The sequence below is a fragment of the Anarrhichthys ocellatus genome, unplaced genomic scaffold (assembly GCF_004355925.1).
Source record: "Anarrhichthys ocellatus isolate YVR2014 unplaced genomic scaffold, GSC_Weel_1.0 scaffold109, whole genome shotgun sequence".
Lineage (NCBI taxonomy): Eukaryota > Metazoa > Chordata > Actinopteri > Perciformes > Anarhichadidae > Anarrhichthys > Anarrhichthys ocellatus.
In genome coordinates, this window is record NW_022280139.1 from 268236 (window position 1) to 291900 (window position 23665).

Below are 23665 nucleotides of genomic sequence, written 5' to 3' on the forward strand. Positions count from 1 at the left end.
ATCAGACATGAGGGATATCAAGTCCTCTTGGCTCTACTATTTTGGTCCTTACTAAATTTGACGAAGCAGCCCTCGCAGTATGTTGGAACTAGATTTACTAAATTTGGTAGGAACGTGTATCACATGTAGACTTAAAAATAAGAATGTTTGAGCCATTCTCTAAACCTAACAGGAAGTCGGATATTTTTCCCTGCATTTTTGGCCGTTTCCAGGTGCAACACATGAACAAATTCCTCCTCTGGAATTGATCAGATCCACTTTAAATTCAGTCAGTAAACTCTTAAGACCTTAGTGATTAAAATGTATTAAAAGCTTTATGTTTAATGGAATGGCGTAACCGTGGCGTGGCGGCCATTTTCACATTATTCGCCATTAAAAAACAAGCTGATGTAACTCCACTGGACTTGCTCAAATCTGTCCCAAACTTGGCATGCTTGATAAACGCATTGGCTTGAGGATGTGAACAAGCCGACTTTCACTCATAGTCATGGTGCCATCTACTGGCAACAGGAAGTCAGCATTATGCAGCAAACCACTTTCTGCGACATTTTCATGATGTGTTCTACACTTGATGTAGAGCAGCATAATGCATTTTGCGCATGTTCTCTAGCGCCACATTTGCAATACTATGAAGGTATATTTGTGTCTTTATTACGCAAACAAAAAAAAAAGTTTTAAAAGCAAATTTCTCGCACTGCAATCAAAAATCAAGTTTGTAAGTGAAAATATATAAACTGAGAATAATTTATTTGTTAGTTTTGCTTATGAAACTAGAATTTTTGGTTAAAAAAATAAAATCTTTGGTTAAAAAAAAAATAGCCCACTGTGGGCTAACGTTACATGCACTTTGCCTGAGGCATGGCTATGTTAGCTAAGGTTAGCTGCGCATGTATGACACAATTTAAAATAAATCCTATGAGCTTAGTTTTCTCCGACCGAGAAAGCGGAGCTTCATGTCAACACAGCAGCCCTCCATGTCGTTCTTTAAAAAAAGAGACACTAACAACATGAAAACAAAGTGAAGTGCTGCTACATTTAAAATCATTTTGACAAAACAGAGCAGTATAATGTCAATTTACCTCCATGTCACCGTAACCTCCCGTCCGTGTTTAATGGATGCAGATACCGAGAGCCAAGTCAAACCGACCAATAGAAACTCCCGGCACATTCAGCAGCGTATGCCCCGCCCATGAAGGTGTATTTGTGTCTTTATTACGCAAACAAACAACTCAACTCAGCTTTTCGTTTTGAAACCAAAGCTTTTTTTTTTAACCAAAGATATTATTTTTTAACCAAAGATTTAATTTTTTTAACCAGAAATTCTAGTTTCATTAGCAAAACTAACAAATAAATTATTCTCAGTTTATATATTTTCACTTACAAACTTGATTTTTGATTGCAGTGCGAGAAATTTGCTTTTAAAACTTTTTTTTTTGTTTGCGTAATAAAGACACAAATATACCTTCATAGTATTGCAAATGTGGCGCTAGAGAACATGCGCAAAATGCATTATGCTGCTCTACATCAAGTGTAGAACACATCATGAAAATGTCGCAGAAAGTGGTTTGCTGCATAATGCTGACTTCCTGTTGCCAGTAGATGGCACCATGACTATGAGTGAAAGTCGGCTTGTTCACATCCTCAAGCCAATGCGTTTATCAAGCATGCCACGTTTGGGACAGATTTGAGCAAGTCCAGTGGAGTTACATCAGCTTGTTTTTTAATGGCGAATCATGTGAAAATGGCCGCCACGCCACGGTTACGCCATTCCATTAAACATAAAGCTTTTAATACATTTTAATCACTAAGGTCTTAAGAGTTTACTGACTAAATTTAAAGTGGATCTTGCTTTTAAAACATTTATTTTTTGTTTGCGTAATAAAGACACAAATATACCTTCATACAATATTTAATGTCCAGCGCCACAGAATCCACGCAGAAAAAAAAACGTCTAACTCATACAGAAGGTGTTTGATGGGCACAGGGATTCACGCCTGCGTCAACCGCTGTCCCGCCAGTATACCCCGATCATCGCTGCTTGCAGCTGTAATAATTGTTGCGAAATCAGCGACTGTGGCTAAGTGGAGAGCAGGGCCATCCTTCAACCAGAGGATCCGCGGTTCGATCTCTGGCTCCGCTAGTCGCATGTCGATGTGTCCTTGAGCAAGACAACTAACCCCAAAATTGTTCCCGTAGCTGTGCGGTTTCCTACGGTTTAGAAATGTGATAGAATCTGAATTGTAAGTCACTGGATAAAAGCGTCTGCTAAATGACTGTAATATAATGTAAAATCATATTTCAAATTAAAAAACACACTCAAACATAATCTCATTTCTCAGAAAAGCTTCCTGTGCTATCAGATTGAATCTGGGTGGAGCAAAGTAGCAGTAACTGAGTAAATATAGCCAAGACAAACCAAAGATTCAATCGCCCACATTTCTGAAGTGGAATGAAACTGTACATTTTAACGATATAGTGAAATCTTTAAAGACTTAAACAGCTTACAATGTACTTGCAACAAGACTTGTGAAACCTTTTGCCTGGTTTCGATACATGAATATTGTAAGGGGAAGTAACTTGCACACACAGCTGTCTGTTTTGGTGGAGAAAAGGGAAATCTGATGTCAGCATGCGTGTGTCAGACACAGACGGAAAGACTGGACTGAGGGAGCGGTTATCAGATCATTGAAAATGGCTGTAACAAGAACTGGAAAGTGTTATTTTTACACAATAATACACGAGCAGCTGAGCTCATCACTGGGAGTTTGTCCAGATTTAATGAAGATTAATATAAATTGAATCACAAACATTTGATATAAAAGAATTACATAAATACAATGAAAAAGAACGGTGCACAGCGATAGAGTTATTTCTTTGGTAAGATATTACAAGTGACATAATGTAAGAAAAACACAAACATAAAGGATTACTTTTAGGGTTTTAGTATTCTCGGTGTTACAGCATGGCTCAAAGAATGCAAGAAAAAATTGGAGACCAGACAAGTTAAAAATAATAAATAAGCACACTTATGTACAAAGTAAGAGCAAATGTGGAAAATTAGTAATCAATAATGTAAGCACGTGTGGATGTGTGAAAATGTCTGACTCAACCAAAAACAGAATGGCTGCTGTGTCAGCCGAGGAAGAGAAATATCAATCAAGGTGGTGAGCTTTTATAACCACACCAGGCTCAGGTGTGGCTCATCAGCTGATGATCAACATCCTGCCGTACAAACAGGAAAAGGAACCCCTAGTGGATTAGAGGGGTCGTCATCTGTACTTCATAACCACGATTCAAAGAATAAAATAAGGAATCACTTCCCTTTGTCCATTGAGTAGTTTCATATTCTTGCATAAGTACCTTTAAGACCAGACTTACTGTCACATTCAAGGATGCCTTAAAGGGCCAGCTTACCCCAATATGTACCTCTTACCTGTATAGTGTTTTTTTTATCAAGCTAGATTGTTTTGCTGTGAGTTGCCTAGTTGTGTCTGCCTTATTTCGAATATAATGGAACTATTCAACAGCAGAGGAAACATATTTAGATTTTGGGGTGAACTGTCCCTTTAACGTTAACCATAACCTTTTGCACACTTTACTGATCATGTGTTAGCATCTCTGAAAGCTCGGATAGAGGCTGGTTATGATGCTCAAATCCTTTCGGATTCTCTCTGTATCACACACAATTTGTTTATTGATAGAATGCAGTGTCTGTAAAAAAAATGGTCTCATTTCCCACATATTGTGAAGGGGTGATTTATGCCACAAAGACAATGTTTGGTTGGATTTAAAGGTTGGATTTAACATAGGCACCACCTGCCAAGTGAAAATACTTGCACAAGCGTTGTAATCACAACTGGACTTTAAATTGCTGTGCAGAAAGCAAATCCATGCATGCCAGTAGCCCAAAATGAACATAAATCAACAAATATCAAATGTATCTGTCAGATTGTTTGAGCCACTGATGAAAAGTGATCTGCTGCCATTAATGTATTGATTATAAATCCATATATTAAAATTGCTTAATTGCTGTGACCCTATTACTCTGAGCGTATTTTCTTTTTTTTAAATGTAGTTTCCTTTCTGAATATCAAGCCTTTAGGAATTAATAATAGCCCTTAATTGTAGCCTATACGCTATCTGGGTTGAATATGGCTGAAATGTAAGTTGACATTGTGTAAAATGTGAAAAATAAAAACTTAGTTTGTATTTATACTTTAAGACACCTCTGTAACGTTAAAACAAAACCGAAAACAGTCAGACAGCAATTTAAACCATATACGAGAGAATAAAACAATCGTCAGAGAGGCGTGATCCTTTATCTCGTGGTACGCTTGATTATAGCCCGTTGCCTCCCAGCTGGTCCGTCTTTTCCCCAGTGCACCCACAACAACGTTCAAACTAAACGCCCCCGCCATACGGGCTGTTCTGATACTTAAAACAGGCGCACCATCCACGGTTAACACGAGCGCTGATTGGCTGACAGCCTTCACGTTCACAGAGATTGTCAGTCAGCTGAAGCTCGGGGAGAATAACAGTAGCTTGTGTTGATCTGTTGGGCATTCTGTCGTTGCGTTTATAATACGTTGAATTCACCTCTGCAAAGGTGAATTCAACGTGCAAAGTTACTCCACACAGAGGAAAGCGAGAATGTAGCGCTGTTGTCGCTCACCCTTCATAACGACAGGTAAGTAAGCTAACGTTAGCTGATGTTAAATTGGTTGCTTAGCAAGCAAGCTAGTCGGCTAGCTGTCAGTATTTCAGTTTGCGTAGTAGTCAAACTACATTTTTACAATTTGCTGTTTTTTGCTTGTATTTGATGCATTTTGTAGTTTTAAAGCAGCTAACAGTAACTTATATTGGCTACTTAGCTAGTCGAGCTTCCTGCTAGCCCCGTTGGTTAGCAACAGTCACTAAGCTACCTTTCCACCTATTTGTCTCCAAGGTGACGGTGGATGGTGCTCCGGAGCTTCATCGCTCCCCGGGTCTCTGCTCTCTGAGCGACCCCTGTCGGACGATTCCAAGTCAACCCCGGTGCCCGTGGTCTGCCGTGGATGACTGAGCTGCCGGGGCTCCGTGCCGACTGTGGTGGCTGCCGGGCGGGCCGATGCTAGGAGCGCGGACACCATAGCGGCGTGGGTTGGAGGGGAGATGTCAGAGCCGGGATGCCTCGTCTTGGAGACAGCGCTGTAGTCGAGGGTACACACGAGTGCACACAGTATACCTACCAGTCGGACTTGGCGTATAGACTAGCGGACCACATTTCCAGCCTAACTAGTAGTGGCACCTATATGGATGGTGGGGTCGCAGCATGCCCACCCCCTCAACCACCACAACACCACTGGCTGGAAGGAGTAGCAGCGCCGGCGGAGAAGAGGGGCCCATGTCTGCCACCTCCACCTCCGCCGTCGGCTCCTCTTTCCGGTTCGTTCCGGCTTTCTGCCTGGGCGTGGTGGCAGCAGTAGTGTTTCAGCTGGCGTGGGGAGGCCTGACTCTCACCTCGTTCTTCTTGAAGCTCTTCATCTATGTGTCGTTCGCCCTGCTGTGTTTCCTGGCTGGGAGCTTTGTTCTGCTGGTCCGGAAGAGTCCTCTCAAAGTCAGCTGCTTTGACAGGAACAGGAGGCAGTCAGATGTGCGGCAGGGGTTCTTCAACAAGCTTATGGTAAGATTCTGGTATTATTATTATTATTATTATTATTATTATTAATCACACACTGTCGGCAATGCACACACTCTCTACCAGCACACTATGATATTGCATCTGCATTACACCATGAATTACAACCAACTGCTGGAATCCTTTGATAGAGAGGAAACTGACAAATTCTACTACAAATTCTAAGGGCACTTCTCTTCAACAGGAACAACATGTTGAACACACACATCTGTGTTCCATATTATTCTCACTCTCCTCTCCATTTGCCCCCCCCTTTCCCACCCCTTTCCCACCCCTTTCCCACCCCTTTCCCAGCTTTCCACTCTCTCTCATCTTCTTCCTGGATTCCTCGCTATGTTGCTCTATAATAGATGAGGTGGTGTCACGGTGCTGAATTTAGACACGCACACACACGCTCAGATACAGTGTGATTTATTCTGCAAGCAAAGTAAATTATGTCCCTGCAACCGGCTGGTGGTTTCGCCTCTAATGGGCAGCCACAACCGAGCGGTTGCCTTTCGTGTGTGTGTGTGTGCGTGTGTGTGCGTGTGTGTGTGTGTGTGTGTGCTTGTGTGTGTGTGTGTGTGTGTGCGTGTGCGCGCGCGTTGATGTGTACTGATGACTTATTGATGTTGACAGTGGAGGAGTATTGTCACGAACATTTGTCTGGTCGACATGCTGTATGAGCTGTGACAAATTTGGGCTGCCTTTAGAATTTGAGGCTTATTAAACGCGCTGCTCTCGGTCTTTTCCCTCTCGTCCAATATTTCCACAATTTTTATGCTGCCTCCACCATCTGTGATGGGACGTGATCTCTGATTCTTTTGTTTTTCAGGCCCGTTTTTTGGTGCCCGCTCAGGAGTCAAGCCAGAGCAGGAGGGTGGTGGTGTCGCACAACGTGGACAAAGCTCTGAAGGAAGGTAATGGACCGCCGCCGCTCCAGAGATCTTCCGAGGTGCTCTTCTTGTGTCCATGTTAACGCATTTGGAAACGGTCTGCGAGACGTTTCGGTCAGCACAGCAGGTTTCAGATCGTCTCGTGTAAACGTTAGCTGTGGACATGACAGTGCGAAGAACAAAGTGCACCAACAAGTCAGGATTCTTGATATGCTTGAGATCGCTTGAGCATCAAATGTGATATTTGTGTTTTAAAGCTTCACGTTTACTGCTCACACTATAACAACAGAATGTATGAGAAGAAAAGGAAAGCCAGTTTTTAGGTTTGAATTCATCTCCAAATCCACCTCTTATATGCCATCTAGTACACTGTAGTCCCTTTCTCATAGTATTACAAGGTATTTTCAGTACTGTGCACTATCAAATATGCTACCGGCAGTAGCACAAGTTTGCTTTCAGCTATGCTTGTTGCAGCTGTAATCATACATGTCAAAATATTAAACAGCATGTTTATACCTCAATTTTTTATCACATTAATAACATCCAACTACTTTTTGCTAAAAATCCCACAATGCGGTTCTTTAAGTTAACAAATGTGTGTTTCAGTTCTGCTACGCCAATTCCACAGTGTTTAAAAATAAACTCAAAATGGAGTTTTACACGTCCCTCAAAAATCAATCTGCCTCCATTTCAAAGAGTATCACTTAAATGTTTCTGACATGGTTGAAACACTTGCAGCTTCTGCTTTTTAATAAACAAACCAAAAAACTGCTGACTGAGGCACCATGTCCCCTCAGTGATTCCTCCCACTCATAGTGGATTACAACAGTACAACGTCCTGGACACACACACACACACACACACACACACACAACGTCTGGCTGCCAAGTAACAGATGTATTTGCATATGCGTATTTGCATATGCGTATTTGCATATGCTCCAGTGTGTGTGTTTTGAAAAGCTTTTTTTTAGGGCCCAGTTTATGAAGACATTATTAGGTTGACAGTCGAGACCTGCTGTGTCACTTATTCAAATAAACGGAGTTGCTGTATTGGTTTTGTGTTGCTCAAGTCTTGGATTTAAACCAAGCAACCAATTCAAGGCATTAGCTTCCCGGAGGAGCTGTGGTTATTGGTTCGCTTTTTTATGATTGTTACGAACAGCATACAAGAAAATGTATTAGAACTTAGTTTTTATGACACTTTCCTCTGTTGTAACAATGGCCTCCAAAGCAAAAGAAGATGGTGCTCGATAGTGTTCTAATTTGGTACGCGGTATTTCAAACGCATTTAGGATTATTGGGACTGAAATTGAGGTGATCTAATGTGCACTTGAACTACTATCAAAGCACTAGCTTTTCCGTCCATCCACTCATCCATCCATCTTATTGCGAAACCACTGATCTTTCTCAGGGTCCCGGTATCTGGAGGACACGTCACAAGTCTAATTCATACAGACAGATAAATTCATTCTCACCTACAGGACTCTGGGAGGAGGGACAGAAACCTACGCAGAACATGCAGAACCTGTTTGTATGGGCGATGTAAAAAAAAAAAAACAGCCCCAATATTCCAATGTGTGTACAAACAGGACTTGGATCAGATTAATGTATCGTGTCATTAAAACTCCCTGGACTTGCTATAAGTGTAGCGTTGCGTGCCATACCACGTCCACCGTGTCCGCTCTTGGGCTCTCCATGTTAAGGTCCTACAATAGTGTGTAGAACACTCTAGTTGCAACCCTTTTCTTTTCAGTGATTTTTGCTTCTTGTGCAGCATATATGATAAAGCTGCTGTCAGTTATGGCTTTAAAGTAACATCTACATGCAGCCGGGGGAAACCACAGCAGCACGATAAGCAGCGTCTATACAAAATAGATGGGACGGATGATACGTCTCCGCTGTTCAAATGCTGCACCAGCGGGACATGAAACTAGTGCAGTGGGTGATTCAGGGGTCCTGGGAGATTAGAGCATTCGCAAGGAAAACCGAGCCGAGACAGCTGGACAGCTCCTCTTGTTTAGAAAGCTTGAAATCTCAGCAGGCATATGGTTCGTGCACAAAATGGTGTCGGTAGAATATTACTGACTGCATCTTTAAACATTGAAAAAGTCTATTTCTCTTTCTTCAACGGATTCACATTTGCATGTAGAGAGAGAACTGCTGTCTGACTCTTCTGTCTCCATGTCTGTCCCCAGTGTTTGACTACGCCTACAGGGACTACATCCTGTCCTGGTACATCCCTCTGAGTCATGATGAGGGCCAGTTGTACTCCATGCTGTCGGAGGACTGGTGGCAGATGATCGGGCAGCTGCGATCCAGGCTCGCCGACATCGACCTCGTCAACGTGGTGTGTTACGACACCATCCGAATCCTACACACACATTTCACCGACCTCAAGGCTGCATCTTCAAGGTATACACACGCACACACACACGATTGTGAATAGTTTACTTTAGCTTAATTGATGCTTGGGTGTGTGTTCCTCACACACATCCTTTTCAGTGCTGACTCACAGTTGTTTAACAGAAAGTATGTCAGCCCCCCCCCGCCAGTGTTCATACATAGTTGTTTTGTGTGCGTAGATGGGGTGAAATTGTTGCAATAAACGCCATTAATATCCTCTGCACCCGCTTCCTCCCTCTCCAGTCAGCGTCCACCAGGTACACTTCCAGACAGAGTGATGACTCACACATCATCTGGTTTCATTATCCCGGCAAGTCGGGCGAGACTTATGATTTGATCGCACTACAGAGACGTCCGGCCTCCCTCGTCTTCAGTACTTTAGGAACAGTGTAGCAGCAGCGCGTCTCGTTCAGTCGGGCTTTAGAGGCAAAGACCTCGATATGAAGTACGAATAACAATGGCAGTGTTCGCTCTGTTGACCAAATGGGATCTCATACGTGTCATCTGACATCTCTCTCTCTCTCTGTGTCTTTGCGTTCATGTCTCAATCCGTGTCTCCTTCGTACATGTGTGTTTCCAGACTAGAGGAGAGTACTCGGCCGTTTCCTCTCCATCCCTGTTTGGTCAGTCCGGACACCGAGCTGGCCTTCCTCCGCTGTGTAGCCAGAATACTGCTGCTATGTCTGCTGCCACAAAAGGATGCCAAGTCACATACACTACGCTGCTGCCTCACAGAAGTCATCACTACTAAAGGTACAAGTACTGCGTATGGCACTACATGTATTTGGGTCAGCTAGTGAACACGTACTCTAAAGTCAGGTCCCATTTTATCCCGAATTACAAGTAAATTAGCTTTCTTTTCACGGCAGACATTTTGATATGACTGCAGAAAAGGCACAGGTGTAATTTATAACAATGAATGATGGCTGCATTCCATTCAGGTGTTCCGGTTACACGGTCCTGGTGTTGTGCATGCTTTGCCTTCTGGCTTCTGTTCCGGCTTCTGTGGAAACTCAAATGGAAGTTAATGTTATTGGTGGCGCCTGCTAGGACACATGAACATGTCTGCTGTGTAGAATGATAAAGCAGACACGGATAACATCATAACGCTTTCCGTCACATCAGGGATTTTGTGATGAAGGTTTAATAATAATTGTATTTCACAAAAGCATCTGCATATGTATATCTCATACTTTTATCAGACACTGATGTCTGTGCGTCTGTTAGGTTTCTTTCTTCTGAATCTGTCACTGTTTGTGTCTGTGCTTCCTGCTCTATAGTGTCAGCTACATCAGTAATTGTTTTACTGACATGTCCCAATAAACCATGTCAGGGAGCCAACAGGCCAAATACCAGAGCTGTGGAACTGGAAATTCTACATTGAATGTAACCACCATTCTTAGTGTCAGTGATCACACCCGCTCTTTGCCTGCTGTGAGTAGTAATGGGGTCTGTATTTATGTATTGCATAATATGGGAGTGGAAATGCATCATTTTCACAGCTGCTATTTAAACTCTAGAACTGCATTTCCCACAGATTTGTCCTTCTGTGAGCTTGAAGAGTAACTCGACACTCAACCCACGTTTTTGAATTACATGTGCAGTCAATTTCGGCAGGTAAAAAGATGTATTGGGTTGTACGAGTGAATCACGACTCAAGTTACATGTGCCGCTACAGAGGTGCATTAAGTAGAGTGCAAATATCTCTGTATATATTGTGCCTGAATGAATACAACCAGTGCTGTAAAGTGTCGTCAAACAGACTTCACTCAAACTGAAAAACAAGTGCAGAATTCGGTCGATCATTCCGTTCACCTATAGCTGTCCTCTCTTTGTGTGCTGCAGTGTTGAAACCTTTGGTGGAAGTGCTGAGCGATCCGGACTCCATAAACAGGATGCTGCTGTCTCAGCTGGAGCAGAGGGAGCAGCAGGCTGAGCAGCAGAAGAAAGCCTACACCTACGCTGCCTCCTACGAAGACTTCGTCAAACTCATCTCAAGTTCTGCCGATGTCAATTTCCTCAAACAACTCAGGCATGACACAAACGGCACACACAGACTTGCCTTATTAAACCGAGTGTCCCGTACGGACGTGGACTTCTTTGAAAGAACCATACTGTGTGTATACAGTACTCCCAAATATACACAAACATTTAACCGCCAGTCTGTTTTCTGCTGTGGAGTTACCATGGGAACAGACGGTGTCTCTTATACTAGATCTAAATGCGGACTGGACATGATACTGTTCTACTGTCTTGTTAGTTTGAGAATGAATGGCACAACACTGAATTGTTGCTCATATATTTATATACATCTAAAGTCTGTAGACATAGACGCAGTAACCTCCATATTTACAGACTACGATATGTTTTAGAGTTAACACGCATTTTATCATTGTTCCACATTGGAGCGTATTTGTCTTGTTTACTCCAGTAGTATTCAGTTTATCCATCCTAAGTTATCAGTTGATTCCAACAAGTGATTGAAGTTTTGCATCTGTCTCTCTCTCTCTGTAGGTATCAGATAGTGGTAGAGATTATTCATGCCACCACCATCAGCAGCCTCCCTCAGCTCAAGAAGCAGAAAGGTACAGAAACGCTTCATCGTATGACAGAAAGGCCGAAACGTTATCACACAAAACCCCCAAAAAAATTGGAAATTTAAAGCTGGGGTGTGCAGTTCTCTGGTCGAGATTATGATCCCGATGCCGTTATATAGCGTCAACTCTGTGAGAGTTACTGTCCTGTTTTCCTCGCAAAACGGTGGCTCTGTAAAGTCCTTTGAGATAACAATGCTGGAATAGCAACTTTTTCTGCAGGATTTTTCTCCATTGAATCAAGCTCTCACAATCTGAAGGGACGTGTGCTCGTTTTTGCATTTGTAGAACGGTCAACAAGAACGCCCTCTCTCTTAAGTGACCAGTGACCAGTGCCATGTATGGCACTTTGTTTATCAGAAACTACGCTTTCCCTAAAGAACCTATTTGTAACATGAAGTTAGTGACGTCTAGCAACTTTATCTTGATGTTACTGTGTGACTCACACTGTTCCCTCTCTTAGAGCGAAAAGGTAAAGAGTCAGCAGCCATGAAGGCAGACCTGCTGAGGGCCAGAGATATGAAACGATACATCAATCAGCTGACTGTTGCTAAGAAACAATGTGAGAAAAGAATCCGCCTCCTCGGCGGACCAAACTATGAGAACAACGAGGAAGGAGGGACCGATGAAGTGGATGAGCCTCAAAGTCAGAAGGTACGACTCGGGTACAGCTGGTGTGGTCTTGATTGAAAACAAGTTGCTGAGTTGTAGTTTTAGCACATCCTATCAAATATTAAGAATGTTTTGAATGATATATTTCGGCAACTCGCAACCATAACCATCTAGATTGAAAAAATAGCACTTCCGAAACTGTAAGAGGAAGATGGTATATATTTCTGATTTTGGGGTGAACTGTCCCTTTAGCTGCATGTCTTTGCTGGAGGACTTGTGCTTTGGATCAAAGTGTGCTCCACATGGCTGATGTTGTGTCATCTTCTCTCTCCTCCCCATATCCAGATTCTCCAGTTCGATGACATCCTGTGTAATCCAGGTTACCGGGAGCATTTCCGAGTTTACATGGAGAGAGTTGATAAGAGAGCTCTGATTAGCTTCTGGGAACTGGTGGAAACACTGAAAACCGCCAACAAGGTGATTGCAGTCGGGTTTAGCCTAATGCTGCTAATAGTGCACGGTATTAAAGGGGGTGGTGATCTGGTAATGAGTGACATCGGTGCTATAGTAAAACACATTAATATGATGAGTAACCGATTATGTGTTTGTTTACGTGTGTAGAATGAAGTGCCCCAAATCGTCGGGGAGATCTACCAGAAGTTCTTTGTGGAGAGCAGGGAGATTCCAGTGGAGAAGTTTCTCCTGAAGGAGATCCAACAGAGTCTGGTGGGGAACAGAGGAACACAAGTCTTTGTCAGACTACAAGAACAGGTCACTGCTGCTTTTATACTAACGAACTGTAACTCATGGCTCTCCTTATTAAAAGGTCCACAGTGTTAAAATGCTCTACACTGACAACAAAGCATTCCCGTTGCTCTCTTGCATCCTCCAGGTGGCCGAGACGATGAGAGAGCGTTACTACCCCTCCTTCCTGGTTTCCGACCACTACGATGGGCTGATCAGAAGAGACGAGCAGGGCAGCCAATCACAGTGCAGCACAGAGGAGAAGGAGGAAGAAGGGGTCAGACATACATCATTTTGTTGAAGGGTCAAACTGTTAAGATACTCAAATGTATCACGCCAGTATCAGTGTTTAGCTCTGCTAGTACACATTGTAATACATATACATTTCTGCTGTAGTGCCAGGGTCTAGATGCAGGAGAGGAGGTGGGTGATGAAGGCAGTAAAAGAATCAATGAGCAGGCCAGCTACGCCGCTACGAAACTCCGCCAACTCTACGACAAGCTGGAGTACAAGCGACAGGCCCTGGGCTCCATCCAAAATGCACCCAAACCAGACAAGAAGGTAACGAAAGAAAATGAGAATTCACTCCATAAGTTCCCAGCAGAACGGCATTAAAAACACCCAAACACAGGAAACAAGTTGGTGAATGTGCACATCCAGTGTCGGAAAGATGTTAACTGCTTGAGCTGAAGAAAATCTTCTAATAAATCTGATTTGCTTAAAAGCCTATGGACCTGCTCTTGGGCATTTGTATACTTAAAGCTTTTGAATCTGAATAACGACAGAATATGCACAACACTCACTTTTCTGACGAGGGTTAAAAACATCTTAATGTCACTTTCAGTCACTGGTTTGCATGCTGGTTCAAATGTGCATCTCCTGTACGTCTGTAGATTGTGAGCAAACTAAAAGAGGAGATCGGAGCCATGGAGAGAGAACACTGTGAACTCCAGCAGCACATCACCAGGACTGACTGGTGGTGTGAAAACCTGGGCCACTGGAGGGCTATGATCACTACTGCTGAGGTACTTTTGTTGTGCTGCTACAGGCAAATGTGGCCTAAATTCAATGGCCTCCATGTTTCCTTTGGGCATGCGGGTCAGTTCAGTTCACACTGGAATCTGATATTGGACACATTTAACATCAAAATAATAAAGAGAGAAAAATCTGAGCAAAAAAAGCGAGTTGAGTATTAAGGCTTGCAGTTTGAACGTAGTCTAACTCAGTGGTCCCCAACCACCGGACCGGTACCGGGCCATGGATCATTTGGTACCGGGCCGCACAGAAAGAATAAATATTATATTATTTCCGTTTTATTGATTACCAGAGTCTGAAAGAAGTTTTATTTTGAAAAATAACCCGATTCTCTCGCAATTTCATCCGCCTGTGCGTCTTGACGTGTCTCGGTCACGTGATACGTTACCTCAAAAATTAAGCCCGCAAACTAGCGAAAATGAGTAAATAACTTTTGGAGAGCTTCTTTGCAAAGGGAAAAGGCCCACTAAGGAGACAGAAGAAGACCTACAACTTCCAAGAACAAGAAAGCTTCATTGAACAGACAATATCAGGAGTCTGATTAAATATCAGGAGTAATTCTGACGCGCCAAACCCGCTCTGCAGAATATGTGTCGACAGAGGAAGATCAGCTGCTGGAGGTTGTAAATGACGGTGGCCTTGAATGTATGTTTGAGACAACAACTCTGCTGGTGTTTGGATTAAAATCAAGGCTGAATATCCGGAGATCGCGACTAAAATGCTGAAAACCCTGCTTCCATTTCACGTGTCTTCTTTGTGAAGCGGGATGTTCTGCAGTGACGGCAATCAAAACAAAATCGGAGTAGACTGGACATAAGGAACACACTTCGGGTGTCATTGTCTCCCATTACCCCCAGATGGACCGTCTCGTTACAGAGAAACAAGCTCAGGGATCCCACTGATTCAGCGTTATTGAGAGTTGCATTTATTTATGCATTTTATATTTGTTTTCATGCCGATCTTATCATTTTATTTCGTCGTGTTTTTCCGCTACACCTTGAAGGCCGGTCCGTGAAAATATTGTCTTGGGGACCACTGGTCTAACTGGCTGATTTCCACTTTACATCAACATGCTTTTTGAAAGAGCAGAAATCTGTTCTTGTATGTCGATCATATTGAGACATTTCTGTGTCCAGGCTACCGAGGAGGGTGGAGAGACAGTAGCTTGTTACAGTGTGTGTGTAAGCCTGGTAGAAGGAGAGGAGACGTCCAACAGTCGCTGGAGCGTCCAAAGGAAACTCACTGAATTCCAGATGTTGCACCGCAAACTCACAGAGGTAACACAGCACCAATATACAGTGCCTTGCATAAGTATTTACCCCCATTGGATGTTTCATCCTTTTGTTGCTTTTATACATGAAATCATGGTCAATATAATTTGGCTTTCTTGACAAGAATTTGCAAAAAAAACTTATTTAATATCAAATTGAAAACAGATTTTTTCAAAATAATGTCAATTCATTTAAAATATATAAGGTAAAGTAAATGATTGCATAAGTATTCACCCCCTTCAGGTCAGTATTTAGTAAATGCACCTTTGGCTGCAATCGCAGCACTGTGTGTGTGTGTGTGTGTGTGTGTGTGTGTGTGTGTGTGTGTGTGTGTGTGTGTGTGGATGTGTCTCACTCAGGCTGGCACATCTGGACACGAAGACTTTTCTCTATTCTTCTTCAAAACAGCTCAAGCTCTGTCAGGTTGCTCAGGGATCGGGCGTGAACAGCTCTTTTCAAGTCCAGCCCCAAATTCTGGATTGGATTGAGGTCTGGGCTTTGACTTGGCCACTCCAGAACATTCACCTTGTGGTCTTTGAACCATTCTGTGTAGCTTTTGCTGTATGCTTGGGGTCGTTGTCTTGCTGGAGAATAAATCTTCTCCCAAGTCGTAGTTCTCTTGCAGACTGAGTCAGATTATCCTCCAGGATTTGGGGATATCTTTCTGCATTCATTTCCACCTCTACCTTTACAAGGCTTCCAGGGCCTGCTGCTGAGAAGCATCCCCAGAGCATGATGCTGCCACCACCATGCTTCACGGTGGAGCTGGTGTGTTTGTGATGATGTGCAGTGTTTGGTGTTCGCCAAACATAGCGTCTAGTCTGATTGCCAAAAAGCTCAATGTTTGTCTCATCAGACCAAAGAACCTTCTTCCAATTGACCTTGGAGTCTCCCACATGCCTTTGGGTGAATTTTTTCTACAGTGGCTTTCTCTTTGCCACTGTAGCTTCGACTGGTGAAGAACCCGGGCAACAGTTGCTGTATGTACAGTCTCTCCCATCTGAGTCACTGAAGCTTTGAACTCCTTCAGAGTGGTTGTAGGTGTCTTGGTGGCCTCCCTCATCAGTCCTCTTCTTGCCCGGTCACTCAGTTTGTGAGGACGGCCAGCTCTAGGAGATTTAAACAAGTGGCATCCTCCTTCCATTTCTTAATGATGGACTGAACTGAACTCTGTGGGATGTCCAGTGAGTTGGAAATCTTTTTGTAGCCGTCTCCTGACTTGTACTTTTCGATGATCTTTTCTCTGAGTTGCTTGGAGTGTTATTTTGTCTTCATGTTGCAATTGTAGCAGGAATACTGATGAACCAGAGACTGGACGTCCCAGACACAGGTGTGTTTATACTACAATCACTTGACACACATCAACTGCACTCAGGTCATCTCCATTTCACTACTTGTGACACTGCTGGCATCAACTAGCTGGACTTCTGTTGAATTAGGTCTAAAGGGGGTGAATACTTATGCAAACACTTATTTTACACTATTTTTAATTAATTGACATTAGTTTGTAAAAATCTGTTTTCACATTAACATGAAAGACGTTTTCTTTGCAAATTCTTGTCAAAAAAGCCAAATTATGTTGACCATGCTTTCATGTATAAAAGCAACAAAAGGGGAAAACATCCAAGGGGGGTGAATACTTATGCAAGGAACTGTATATATGGTTTTATATTGACCAACTTTGTGGGTCAATGTAGCACGCACTGAGGAGTACCGCTTCAGTCAACTACATTCATCATCAACCAGTGGCGGGCTGTGCATTTTATACCTGGGCCTTCACTGCTGTCCTGCAGCTGAACCAGCTCCTAATAACCTCATTATGACGACACAGCTATGGTTATTTGTTTCTAGGGGTGTAACTACACGTATTCGTATTAAACCGTTCGGTACGAGGCTTACGAACCGAACAATACGTTTGAATAATACTCGTGCATTTGGAAAATGCAGAAGCTTAAATTATAAGAAATATCATTTTTTTTTTTCTGCGCTCACGTAGGAGACAACGGACTGTGTGACCTCTGAACCCGGAACAAAACAAAAAACTGCTGAGTTACCGCACGTGTGTTCTGGGAGGCTATGCTAAACTAGCTTAACGGGAAAATAACAGCAGCAAACAAGCTACGAACTCTCCCCGCAGCGTTTAGCTGTTCCCTACTGATTCAAACAGGGCTAAAGCAATCGCCACACAATCCCCATTTCTCCAGACCATCATTCTTGATTTGTAAAAGAAAACAGCAGCCCAAACAGATTCAATTGTCTTGACAATAACTCCGCGCATGACGGGATGCTTCGTAATTAACGAACAATGCATATACTCCAAATCTATATAATTAACACAATGACGACAACAACAAACTCACAAGAACCAGTCACATATATTCATATGGCAACAAATCAATCCAGCAGACCTGCAGCGGAACACCTACACACTCGAGGGCCATTCAGATATTGGATGTAAAAAAACAAACGCAGTTGACTTACCAAATGCTGTTCACTTAAAGACAAACTCCATCCTCCTTTCTTTGTTGACAAAGAGTTTAATCCCACGGTTAAATCCCAACTCACAAATCCGTTTCTCCTCCTTCAGCCGTTGAGTGATACAAAAACAAAGCTACTGTAGGTAAAAAAAATAATCTACACCAAGCAAATTGCAAAAAATGTCATCATTTCTTCCATATCTTTCAATTTGAACCCCTATTACTCAGACTAAGCTCTGCTGGCTACCTTAAGTTTCGTTTTCCAATAGTCACGTGCTCGCCCACTGACCAATCGCAGCGCACGCTGCACCTCACTGCTGAGCTGTACCTGGAAACTGAGCTGCACGTTAATGCTGACGTACTTGTAGGCCAGCTAGACAGCTCTGACACGTCAAAGAATACGCCCAACATGTCAAACTAAAGATCTGATTGGTTGAAGACTATGACAATCAACAATATTGTCCCCATTCACTTAAACTGCACATAGATTCACTTGTGAGTTTGTAGGCCTCTGCCTCTGTTCTTACCTAGAGACACAGAGGTGAAATCTGATTGGATAAAAGCTCTACTTAAAACAAGCTGCACTGGAAGCAGAGCAACTGAGGAAGACAGGAGCTGTGCAATGAGAAAATAAGATAATGGGAAAAATATTTTTATAAATTACAATACATGTAGTATGTTTAAGAAGTATTATAAAATAGCTATAACTTTGTGATTCTGTCTAGGCCAGCAGAGAAGGCCTTGCAGGCCCTGACGGCCCACCACTGCCATCAACACTGATTAGTAACTCACATAAAAGGTGGCTAATTTCCCCTTTTAATCCTTGGTGCCTTCTTCTTCCGCAGTGTTTCCCATCGTTGAAGAAACTCCAGTTACCATCGCTCAGCAAACTTCCCTTCAAATCCATCGACCAGAAATTCTTAGACAAGAGCAGAACTCAGCTCAATGCCTTTCTCCAGGTAAACAAGCTAACAGCAGTACTGTAAAGCTGTGCTACACCCGAGTCATTTTATGACTGACTTGACAAGACGAACACTTTGGTGCTTGGTGTCTGCCGTAATAGACAATACAACTCTTTATACTAACAAATAAAAGCTTGTTAACTTCAACATAACGCACATATTTAAATACACTAGAGCAGATATGTAAGGGTACTTGTACTCCAGAGGGTACTTCTGCAGTTGCCAAGAGGTACATGGACTGTGAAATAGAAATGACAGTTTTTTTAAAAACGATACATATCGGGGCAACTGAGCACCATGGGTTTCTTTCAAGAGCTCGTGAAAACTAAGCGAGCAGAGAAGTAGAAACTGGTTAGACATAAAGGTTTGGAACCACCGCACTGGAGGACAACACGCAGCTCACACTGCCTCTTTGTAGTGTATGACACCAGCTAAATGATGTTGATGATGACACTCTGTGTGTGTGTGTGTGTGTGTGTGTGTGTGTGTGTGTGTGTGTGTGTGTGTGTGTGTGTAGCGTCTGCTGACAGATGAGCGATTATGCCAGTCAGAGGCTCTCTATGCGTTCCTCAGCCCGTCCCCAGAGTACCTCAAGGTAACCAATTTCTCATTCTTTTGTTTCAAATACGTCAGGGCACTAATGCATTCCAGTTAATTAAAAATGCCTGCATGTGAAGCAGCAGCCAATATGTACACAGTCCTATCAGTTATTGAGCTGCTTTTAACTCGATACACAACGACACTATAAAAAGTGATGATTTGTTCCCTTTCTTGATTATTACGTGTCCGGTTCGTTTGTCCTCACCTGGACGAATGATTCCATACGATGATGATGATGATTCTATACATTGTGAAGTGATGACATCTTGTTCAATGCTTTGAAGGTGATGTCAATCCAGAAGAAATCGTCTTTCTCTCTGGCCTCCTTCCTGGAGAGGCTACCTGGAGACTTCTTCTCCCACACCGAGGTACTGCATCATATATTCACGACCGCTAGAGGAACGGTAACTCGAGGACTGTCCTCACTGAGATTGTGTGTGCCGTGTGCAAATGTCTAGGAGGAGGCTGACGACGACAGCGACTTGTCCGACTACGGCGATGAGACGGACGTGAGGAGGGACGCCCTGGCCGAGCCCTGCTTCATGCTCATAGGAGAGATCTTTGAACTCAGAGGGAGTGAGTAGTGCACTGTTGTCCGTTTTAATCGCTGTCTCCTATTCCGTTTTAATATCGATATAGAAATAAAAAAAAAAGGTACACCTTTGTGGTTTTTGTTGGAGGTGTAGTTGGTGATTTCTGACAGTGGATTTATCCATTCTGTTTCCTTCTCTCATTGTCTGCCCCCCCCAGTGTTTAAGTGGGTGAGGAAGACCCTAATTGCACTAGTCCAGGTGACATTTGGACGAACCATCAACAAGTAAGTTCTAACAAGTTGGCATTTTGATAAACTATGCCTACTTCAATCATGAAGTACGTTTCAGGATTGACTTTGTTCCATTTATTCCCACTGTCTTTATTCTAGACAGATCCGGGACACGGTGAACTGGATCTTCTGTGAGCAGATGTCGGTGTGTTACATCAATGTGTTCAAGGAGGCCTTCTGGCCCAACGGGAAGTTGGCACCTCACGTCAAGGTCCGAACTGACTCCGAACGCAGCGAGACTAAGGACCGGGCTCAACAGAAACTACTCGACAATATCCCAGGTAGCTGCAGAACACTCACTGACCTGTGGATGTAAAAAGCATGAACACGTCTGATCTCGTCACTTTGTTTCAATGTGATCTTTTCTGTCAGATGCACTAGCAAATCTAGTCGGCCAGCAGAATGCCCGCTATGGAATCATCAAGATCTTCAATGTCCTGCAGGAGGCTAGTGCCAACAAACATCTTCTCTATGTAAGAGTGATGCATATGTCAATCTACAAACTGTTCCTTTAACTGATATATATGTATCGTACTATATGCAAGTACAGCTGCAAAACAAATAACTTTGTCTCGCTGTCTCCGCTAGGTGTTGATGGAAATGTTACTCAAGGAAGTGTGCCCTGAACTCAGCGCAGAGGTGGACAACATCTGAACAAATACTCACACACGCAGTCACACACACGTAACACAGAGTCTTTGGATCTAAGGCCTTTCTGTAGCTGACCAATCATAAACTGCCAAGCCAGACAGGGAGGTGGCCTTTTGGTTCAACCTCAGACAGAAAGCAGCCGTGTTGGTCAGAGCTGAGACACGTGCTGATTTGTGGAACTAGAACGCTGCTGTGAAACGATGAAACAGCTGGGCCGACACCTGTCACTGAAAGGGGCTGATGTTTTGATTTTGTTGTGGCACAGATCTGAACTTGTCCATCTGAACCGGGAGAAACCAAATGGAGTCCGACTTCTTCCTGTTTAAGCAGCCGTCTAACTAGACGGATCACATTTGCACCTGGAAGTCCACATTCGCGCAAGAACAAAATGTATTTTTGACATTTAAGTGAGCCACGTCTGTATTTTTCTTTTTTCTTATTTTGATGGCGCTGAAACGTCAGATCTGTACCACAACAAATCCGTTGTTCCTGTGTAAATCATGGCGGTCACTAGACTATAAAGAAGAGTCACAGTTTGTGATAGTAAACAGCATGATTGTCTGGTCATCAGCTGTTTGACCTTGGTTACACGCATCAAAGACCGTTGAAGTTCCGGTTTCCTGTCACCATCTGAAGGCAACCAAGTGCGTCGTTGCCCACGGACCTCTGAACATTCCTCCTACACACAACCTGAGCAACACTTGTGTTCTGTGATTCTTGTTACGGCTTATAATTGTGCAATATAATGTCATGTGAAAGTCATTGTGATGATTTTATTTATGGTTATGATTGATAGATTTTATTTTTACCAAAAATTGTTTAGAGAGCGTTTATATAAGCAATAAATTGCAAACAAAAAGTGGATGTGCCGTTTTTGATTTTCTCTAAATGGTTTTTGATACTGAATTATATATTACTAGTATTGACACACATTGTCCAATGAACCAGCGTGTGTAAGCAGGAAACACTGAATAGTGTAAAATCAAATCCAGATGTACAACAATTGTCCCCAGCTTTATTCATATTTTTATTTAACAATTCCTTGACTTGTCTATTACGTTTAACTATTTAATTTTTTTTTCTCACAAGTGATGATTGAAATAAAATATAAATCTTCAATGAGTAAAGGTTAAAGACCCTGCCTTGCTCTTCCAAAGCATTTAGTTTGCCTACTTTCAGCAAAAACCAAGTACATAAAATAAATTTTGAATGCAGTCCTACAATTAAAATGTTTTGTACTGATATTGGGAAAGCATATAGTTGTAATGTTAAATATTAGAAATTTAAAAACAAAAATTTGTAAATTGAGCAGCAGTGAAGACATTATTGCCATTTTAGTTATTACATTATTTTTAGTAGTATTCTGCTGCATTAACTCTGCCATCTGCATGGCACAAAACTTGGTATTTAAATGATTTAAAACAAGTAGTCGTTGCTAAAACTCTTCAACTGCTTGTGGATGAGATCCTGTTTTTTAACACTGCAACTGAAAGTGGTCGAAGCACTTGAAAATATAAAAACAGAATAGTGTTATTGCTTAATAAACAGTTTTTTTCCAAGGACCTGAATGCAACATGTGTTCCCCAAAAAGGGGATGGAGTGTTACCTCCTCTCAGTAATGAGCTGAGCCACGACTCATCAAGTTAGAGTCAAAAGACAGGTACAGTAGCACTTTGCCTTCAAAGTAAGAGCATACAATGTGTCGCGTACAGGAGAATGATTGAGATGTACAAGACATTTCTATAAAGAAATCATTACATCAAACAACTTTAGATCTGCGCCTGATTATTTCTAACTTTCAAATAATAGTGTAATTTTGTCTCAAAACCTTGTCCGTGTGACCTATTCTGGTTTGCAATTCCACCAGGTAGGATATTGCAATCGCATGAGCCAAGTGTATCTGTGGTAAAATTCTTTAGAATGGAAAGCCCCGATGAAAATCATAAATATTAGGGCCCTGCTTTTAGAAAAGTCTGAAATAATGTTCCTGATATCCAGACGTGGATGAACAGAGATGAAAACAATGAACCGTGCATAATGTCTGAGCCTTTCTAACGCTCACAGAATATTGTACAGTATAACCAGCTGAGATATACAACAATGTAACAATGGTGTGCAGCCGGTTTTCTCACATGGGCTTTTATTTTGAGACTTAAACCCCGGAAGTAGTGCAGTATTATTATGATATATAAACTTGCTAGTGATGCTGAACTCAAACTGGACGACAAAGGCACCACTAACATTTGCAGGCTGGCAAACATTGCCTTATCCGACAACACCATATGTTAACATCGCTCAATGGTAGGTCATGTTTACAGTAAACGAGTATAACAGGCTATTGGTAGTTACCTAGAAAGCTAACGCTAGCTGGACGAGGAGCTAGTATTTAGTTAGCTAATGTTAGCTTTCCTCACTTCTGTGTCGTTTGGCTTTACTTTGGGTTTGCCTTTCCTGAAGTTAAAGCTAACAGGCTAACTTAAGTAGCTAAGCTATATATTCCTTTAAACGGACTAAACAACCATCACCCACCCCATACAACGTGTTTAACGTATTATTTTGATATCAACAATACTTGTTATGATAGCCGCTAAGCTAATACTGTTTAGCGGGTTAATGCTATCAGTAGGCAAAAGTGACGCTATCTTGTTCATTGTGGTTGCCTGACAACGGGAAATTAAAGAAACAGTCACTGACTCGTCCGGCCCTTCACAGCGGTTAGGTCGAAGGGTTGTAGTTCATTTCCTATTTCAGATCATCGAAGCATATGACCATTATTTTGATTCCTTTAAAAAATATAAAAAAAAAAAAAAAAAAAATTATTTATATATATATATATATATAAATTATGGCACCCAAGACACGTGGACTGACCTTTCTTGGATTCATCATATAATGCACTGCGCCCCTAAAATAAACTGCAAAGTGCCTCAAAAGTACAA

At 42.4% G+C, this 23665-nt stretch overlaps 1 protein-coding gene across 2 annotated transcripts; it reads left to right on the forward strand.

Annotated features, from left to right (window-relative positions):
* The first annotated feature begins 4504 nt into the window (after window positions 1-4504).
* On the forward strand, window positions 4505-22113 carry snx25 (sorting nexin 25). 2 transcript variants are annotated; one of them, XM_031876435.1, is made up of 22 exons: window positions 4505-4687; window positions 4946-5662; window positions 6492-6576; window positions 8750-8966; window positions 9538-9710; window positions 10803-10989; window positions 11472-11542; window positions 12015-12205; window positions 12509-12640; window positions 12785-12934; window positions 13056-13184; window positions 13304-13468; window positions 13801-13932; window positions 15079-15219; window positions 18536-18649; window positions 19170-19247; window positions 19537-19620; window positions 19711-19828; window positions 20003-20069; window positions 20175-20356; window positions 20448-20548; window positions 20664-22113. In XM_031876435.1, exons 2-22 carry the CDS (start codon window positions 5312-5314, stop codon window positions 20727-20729), a joined length of 2934 nt encoding a protein of 977 aa, XP_031732295.1. In that variant the 5' UTR covers window positions 4505-4687; window positions 4946-5311; the 3' UTR covers window positions 20730-22113. The 2 variants fall into 2 exon arrangements, with proteins under 2 accessions (XP_031732295.1, XP_031732296.1); XM_031876436.1 differs by lacking the exon at window positions 15079-15219.
* Window positions 22114-23665: the final 1552 nt, after the last annotated feature.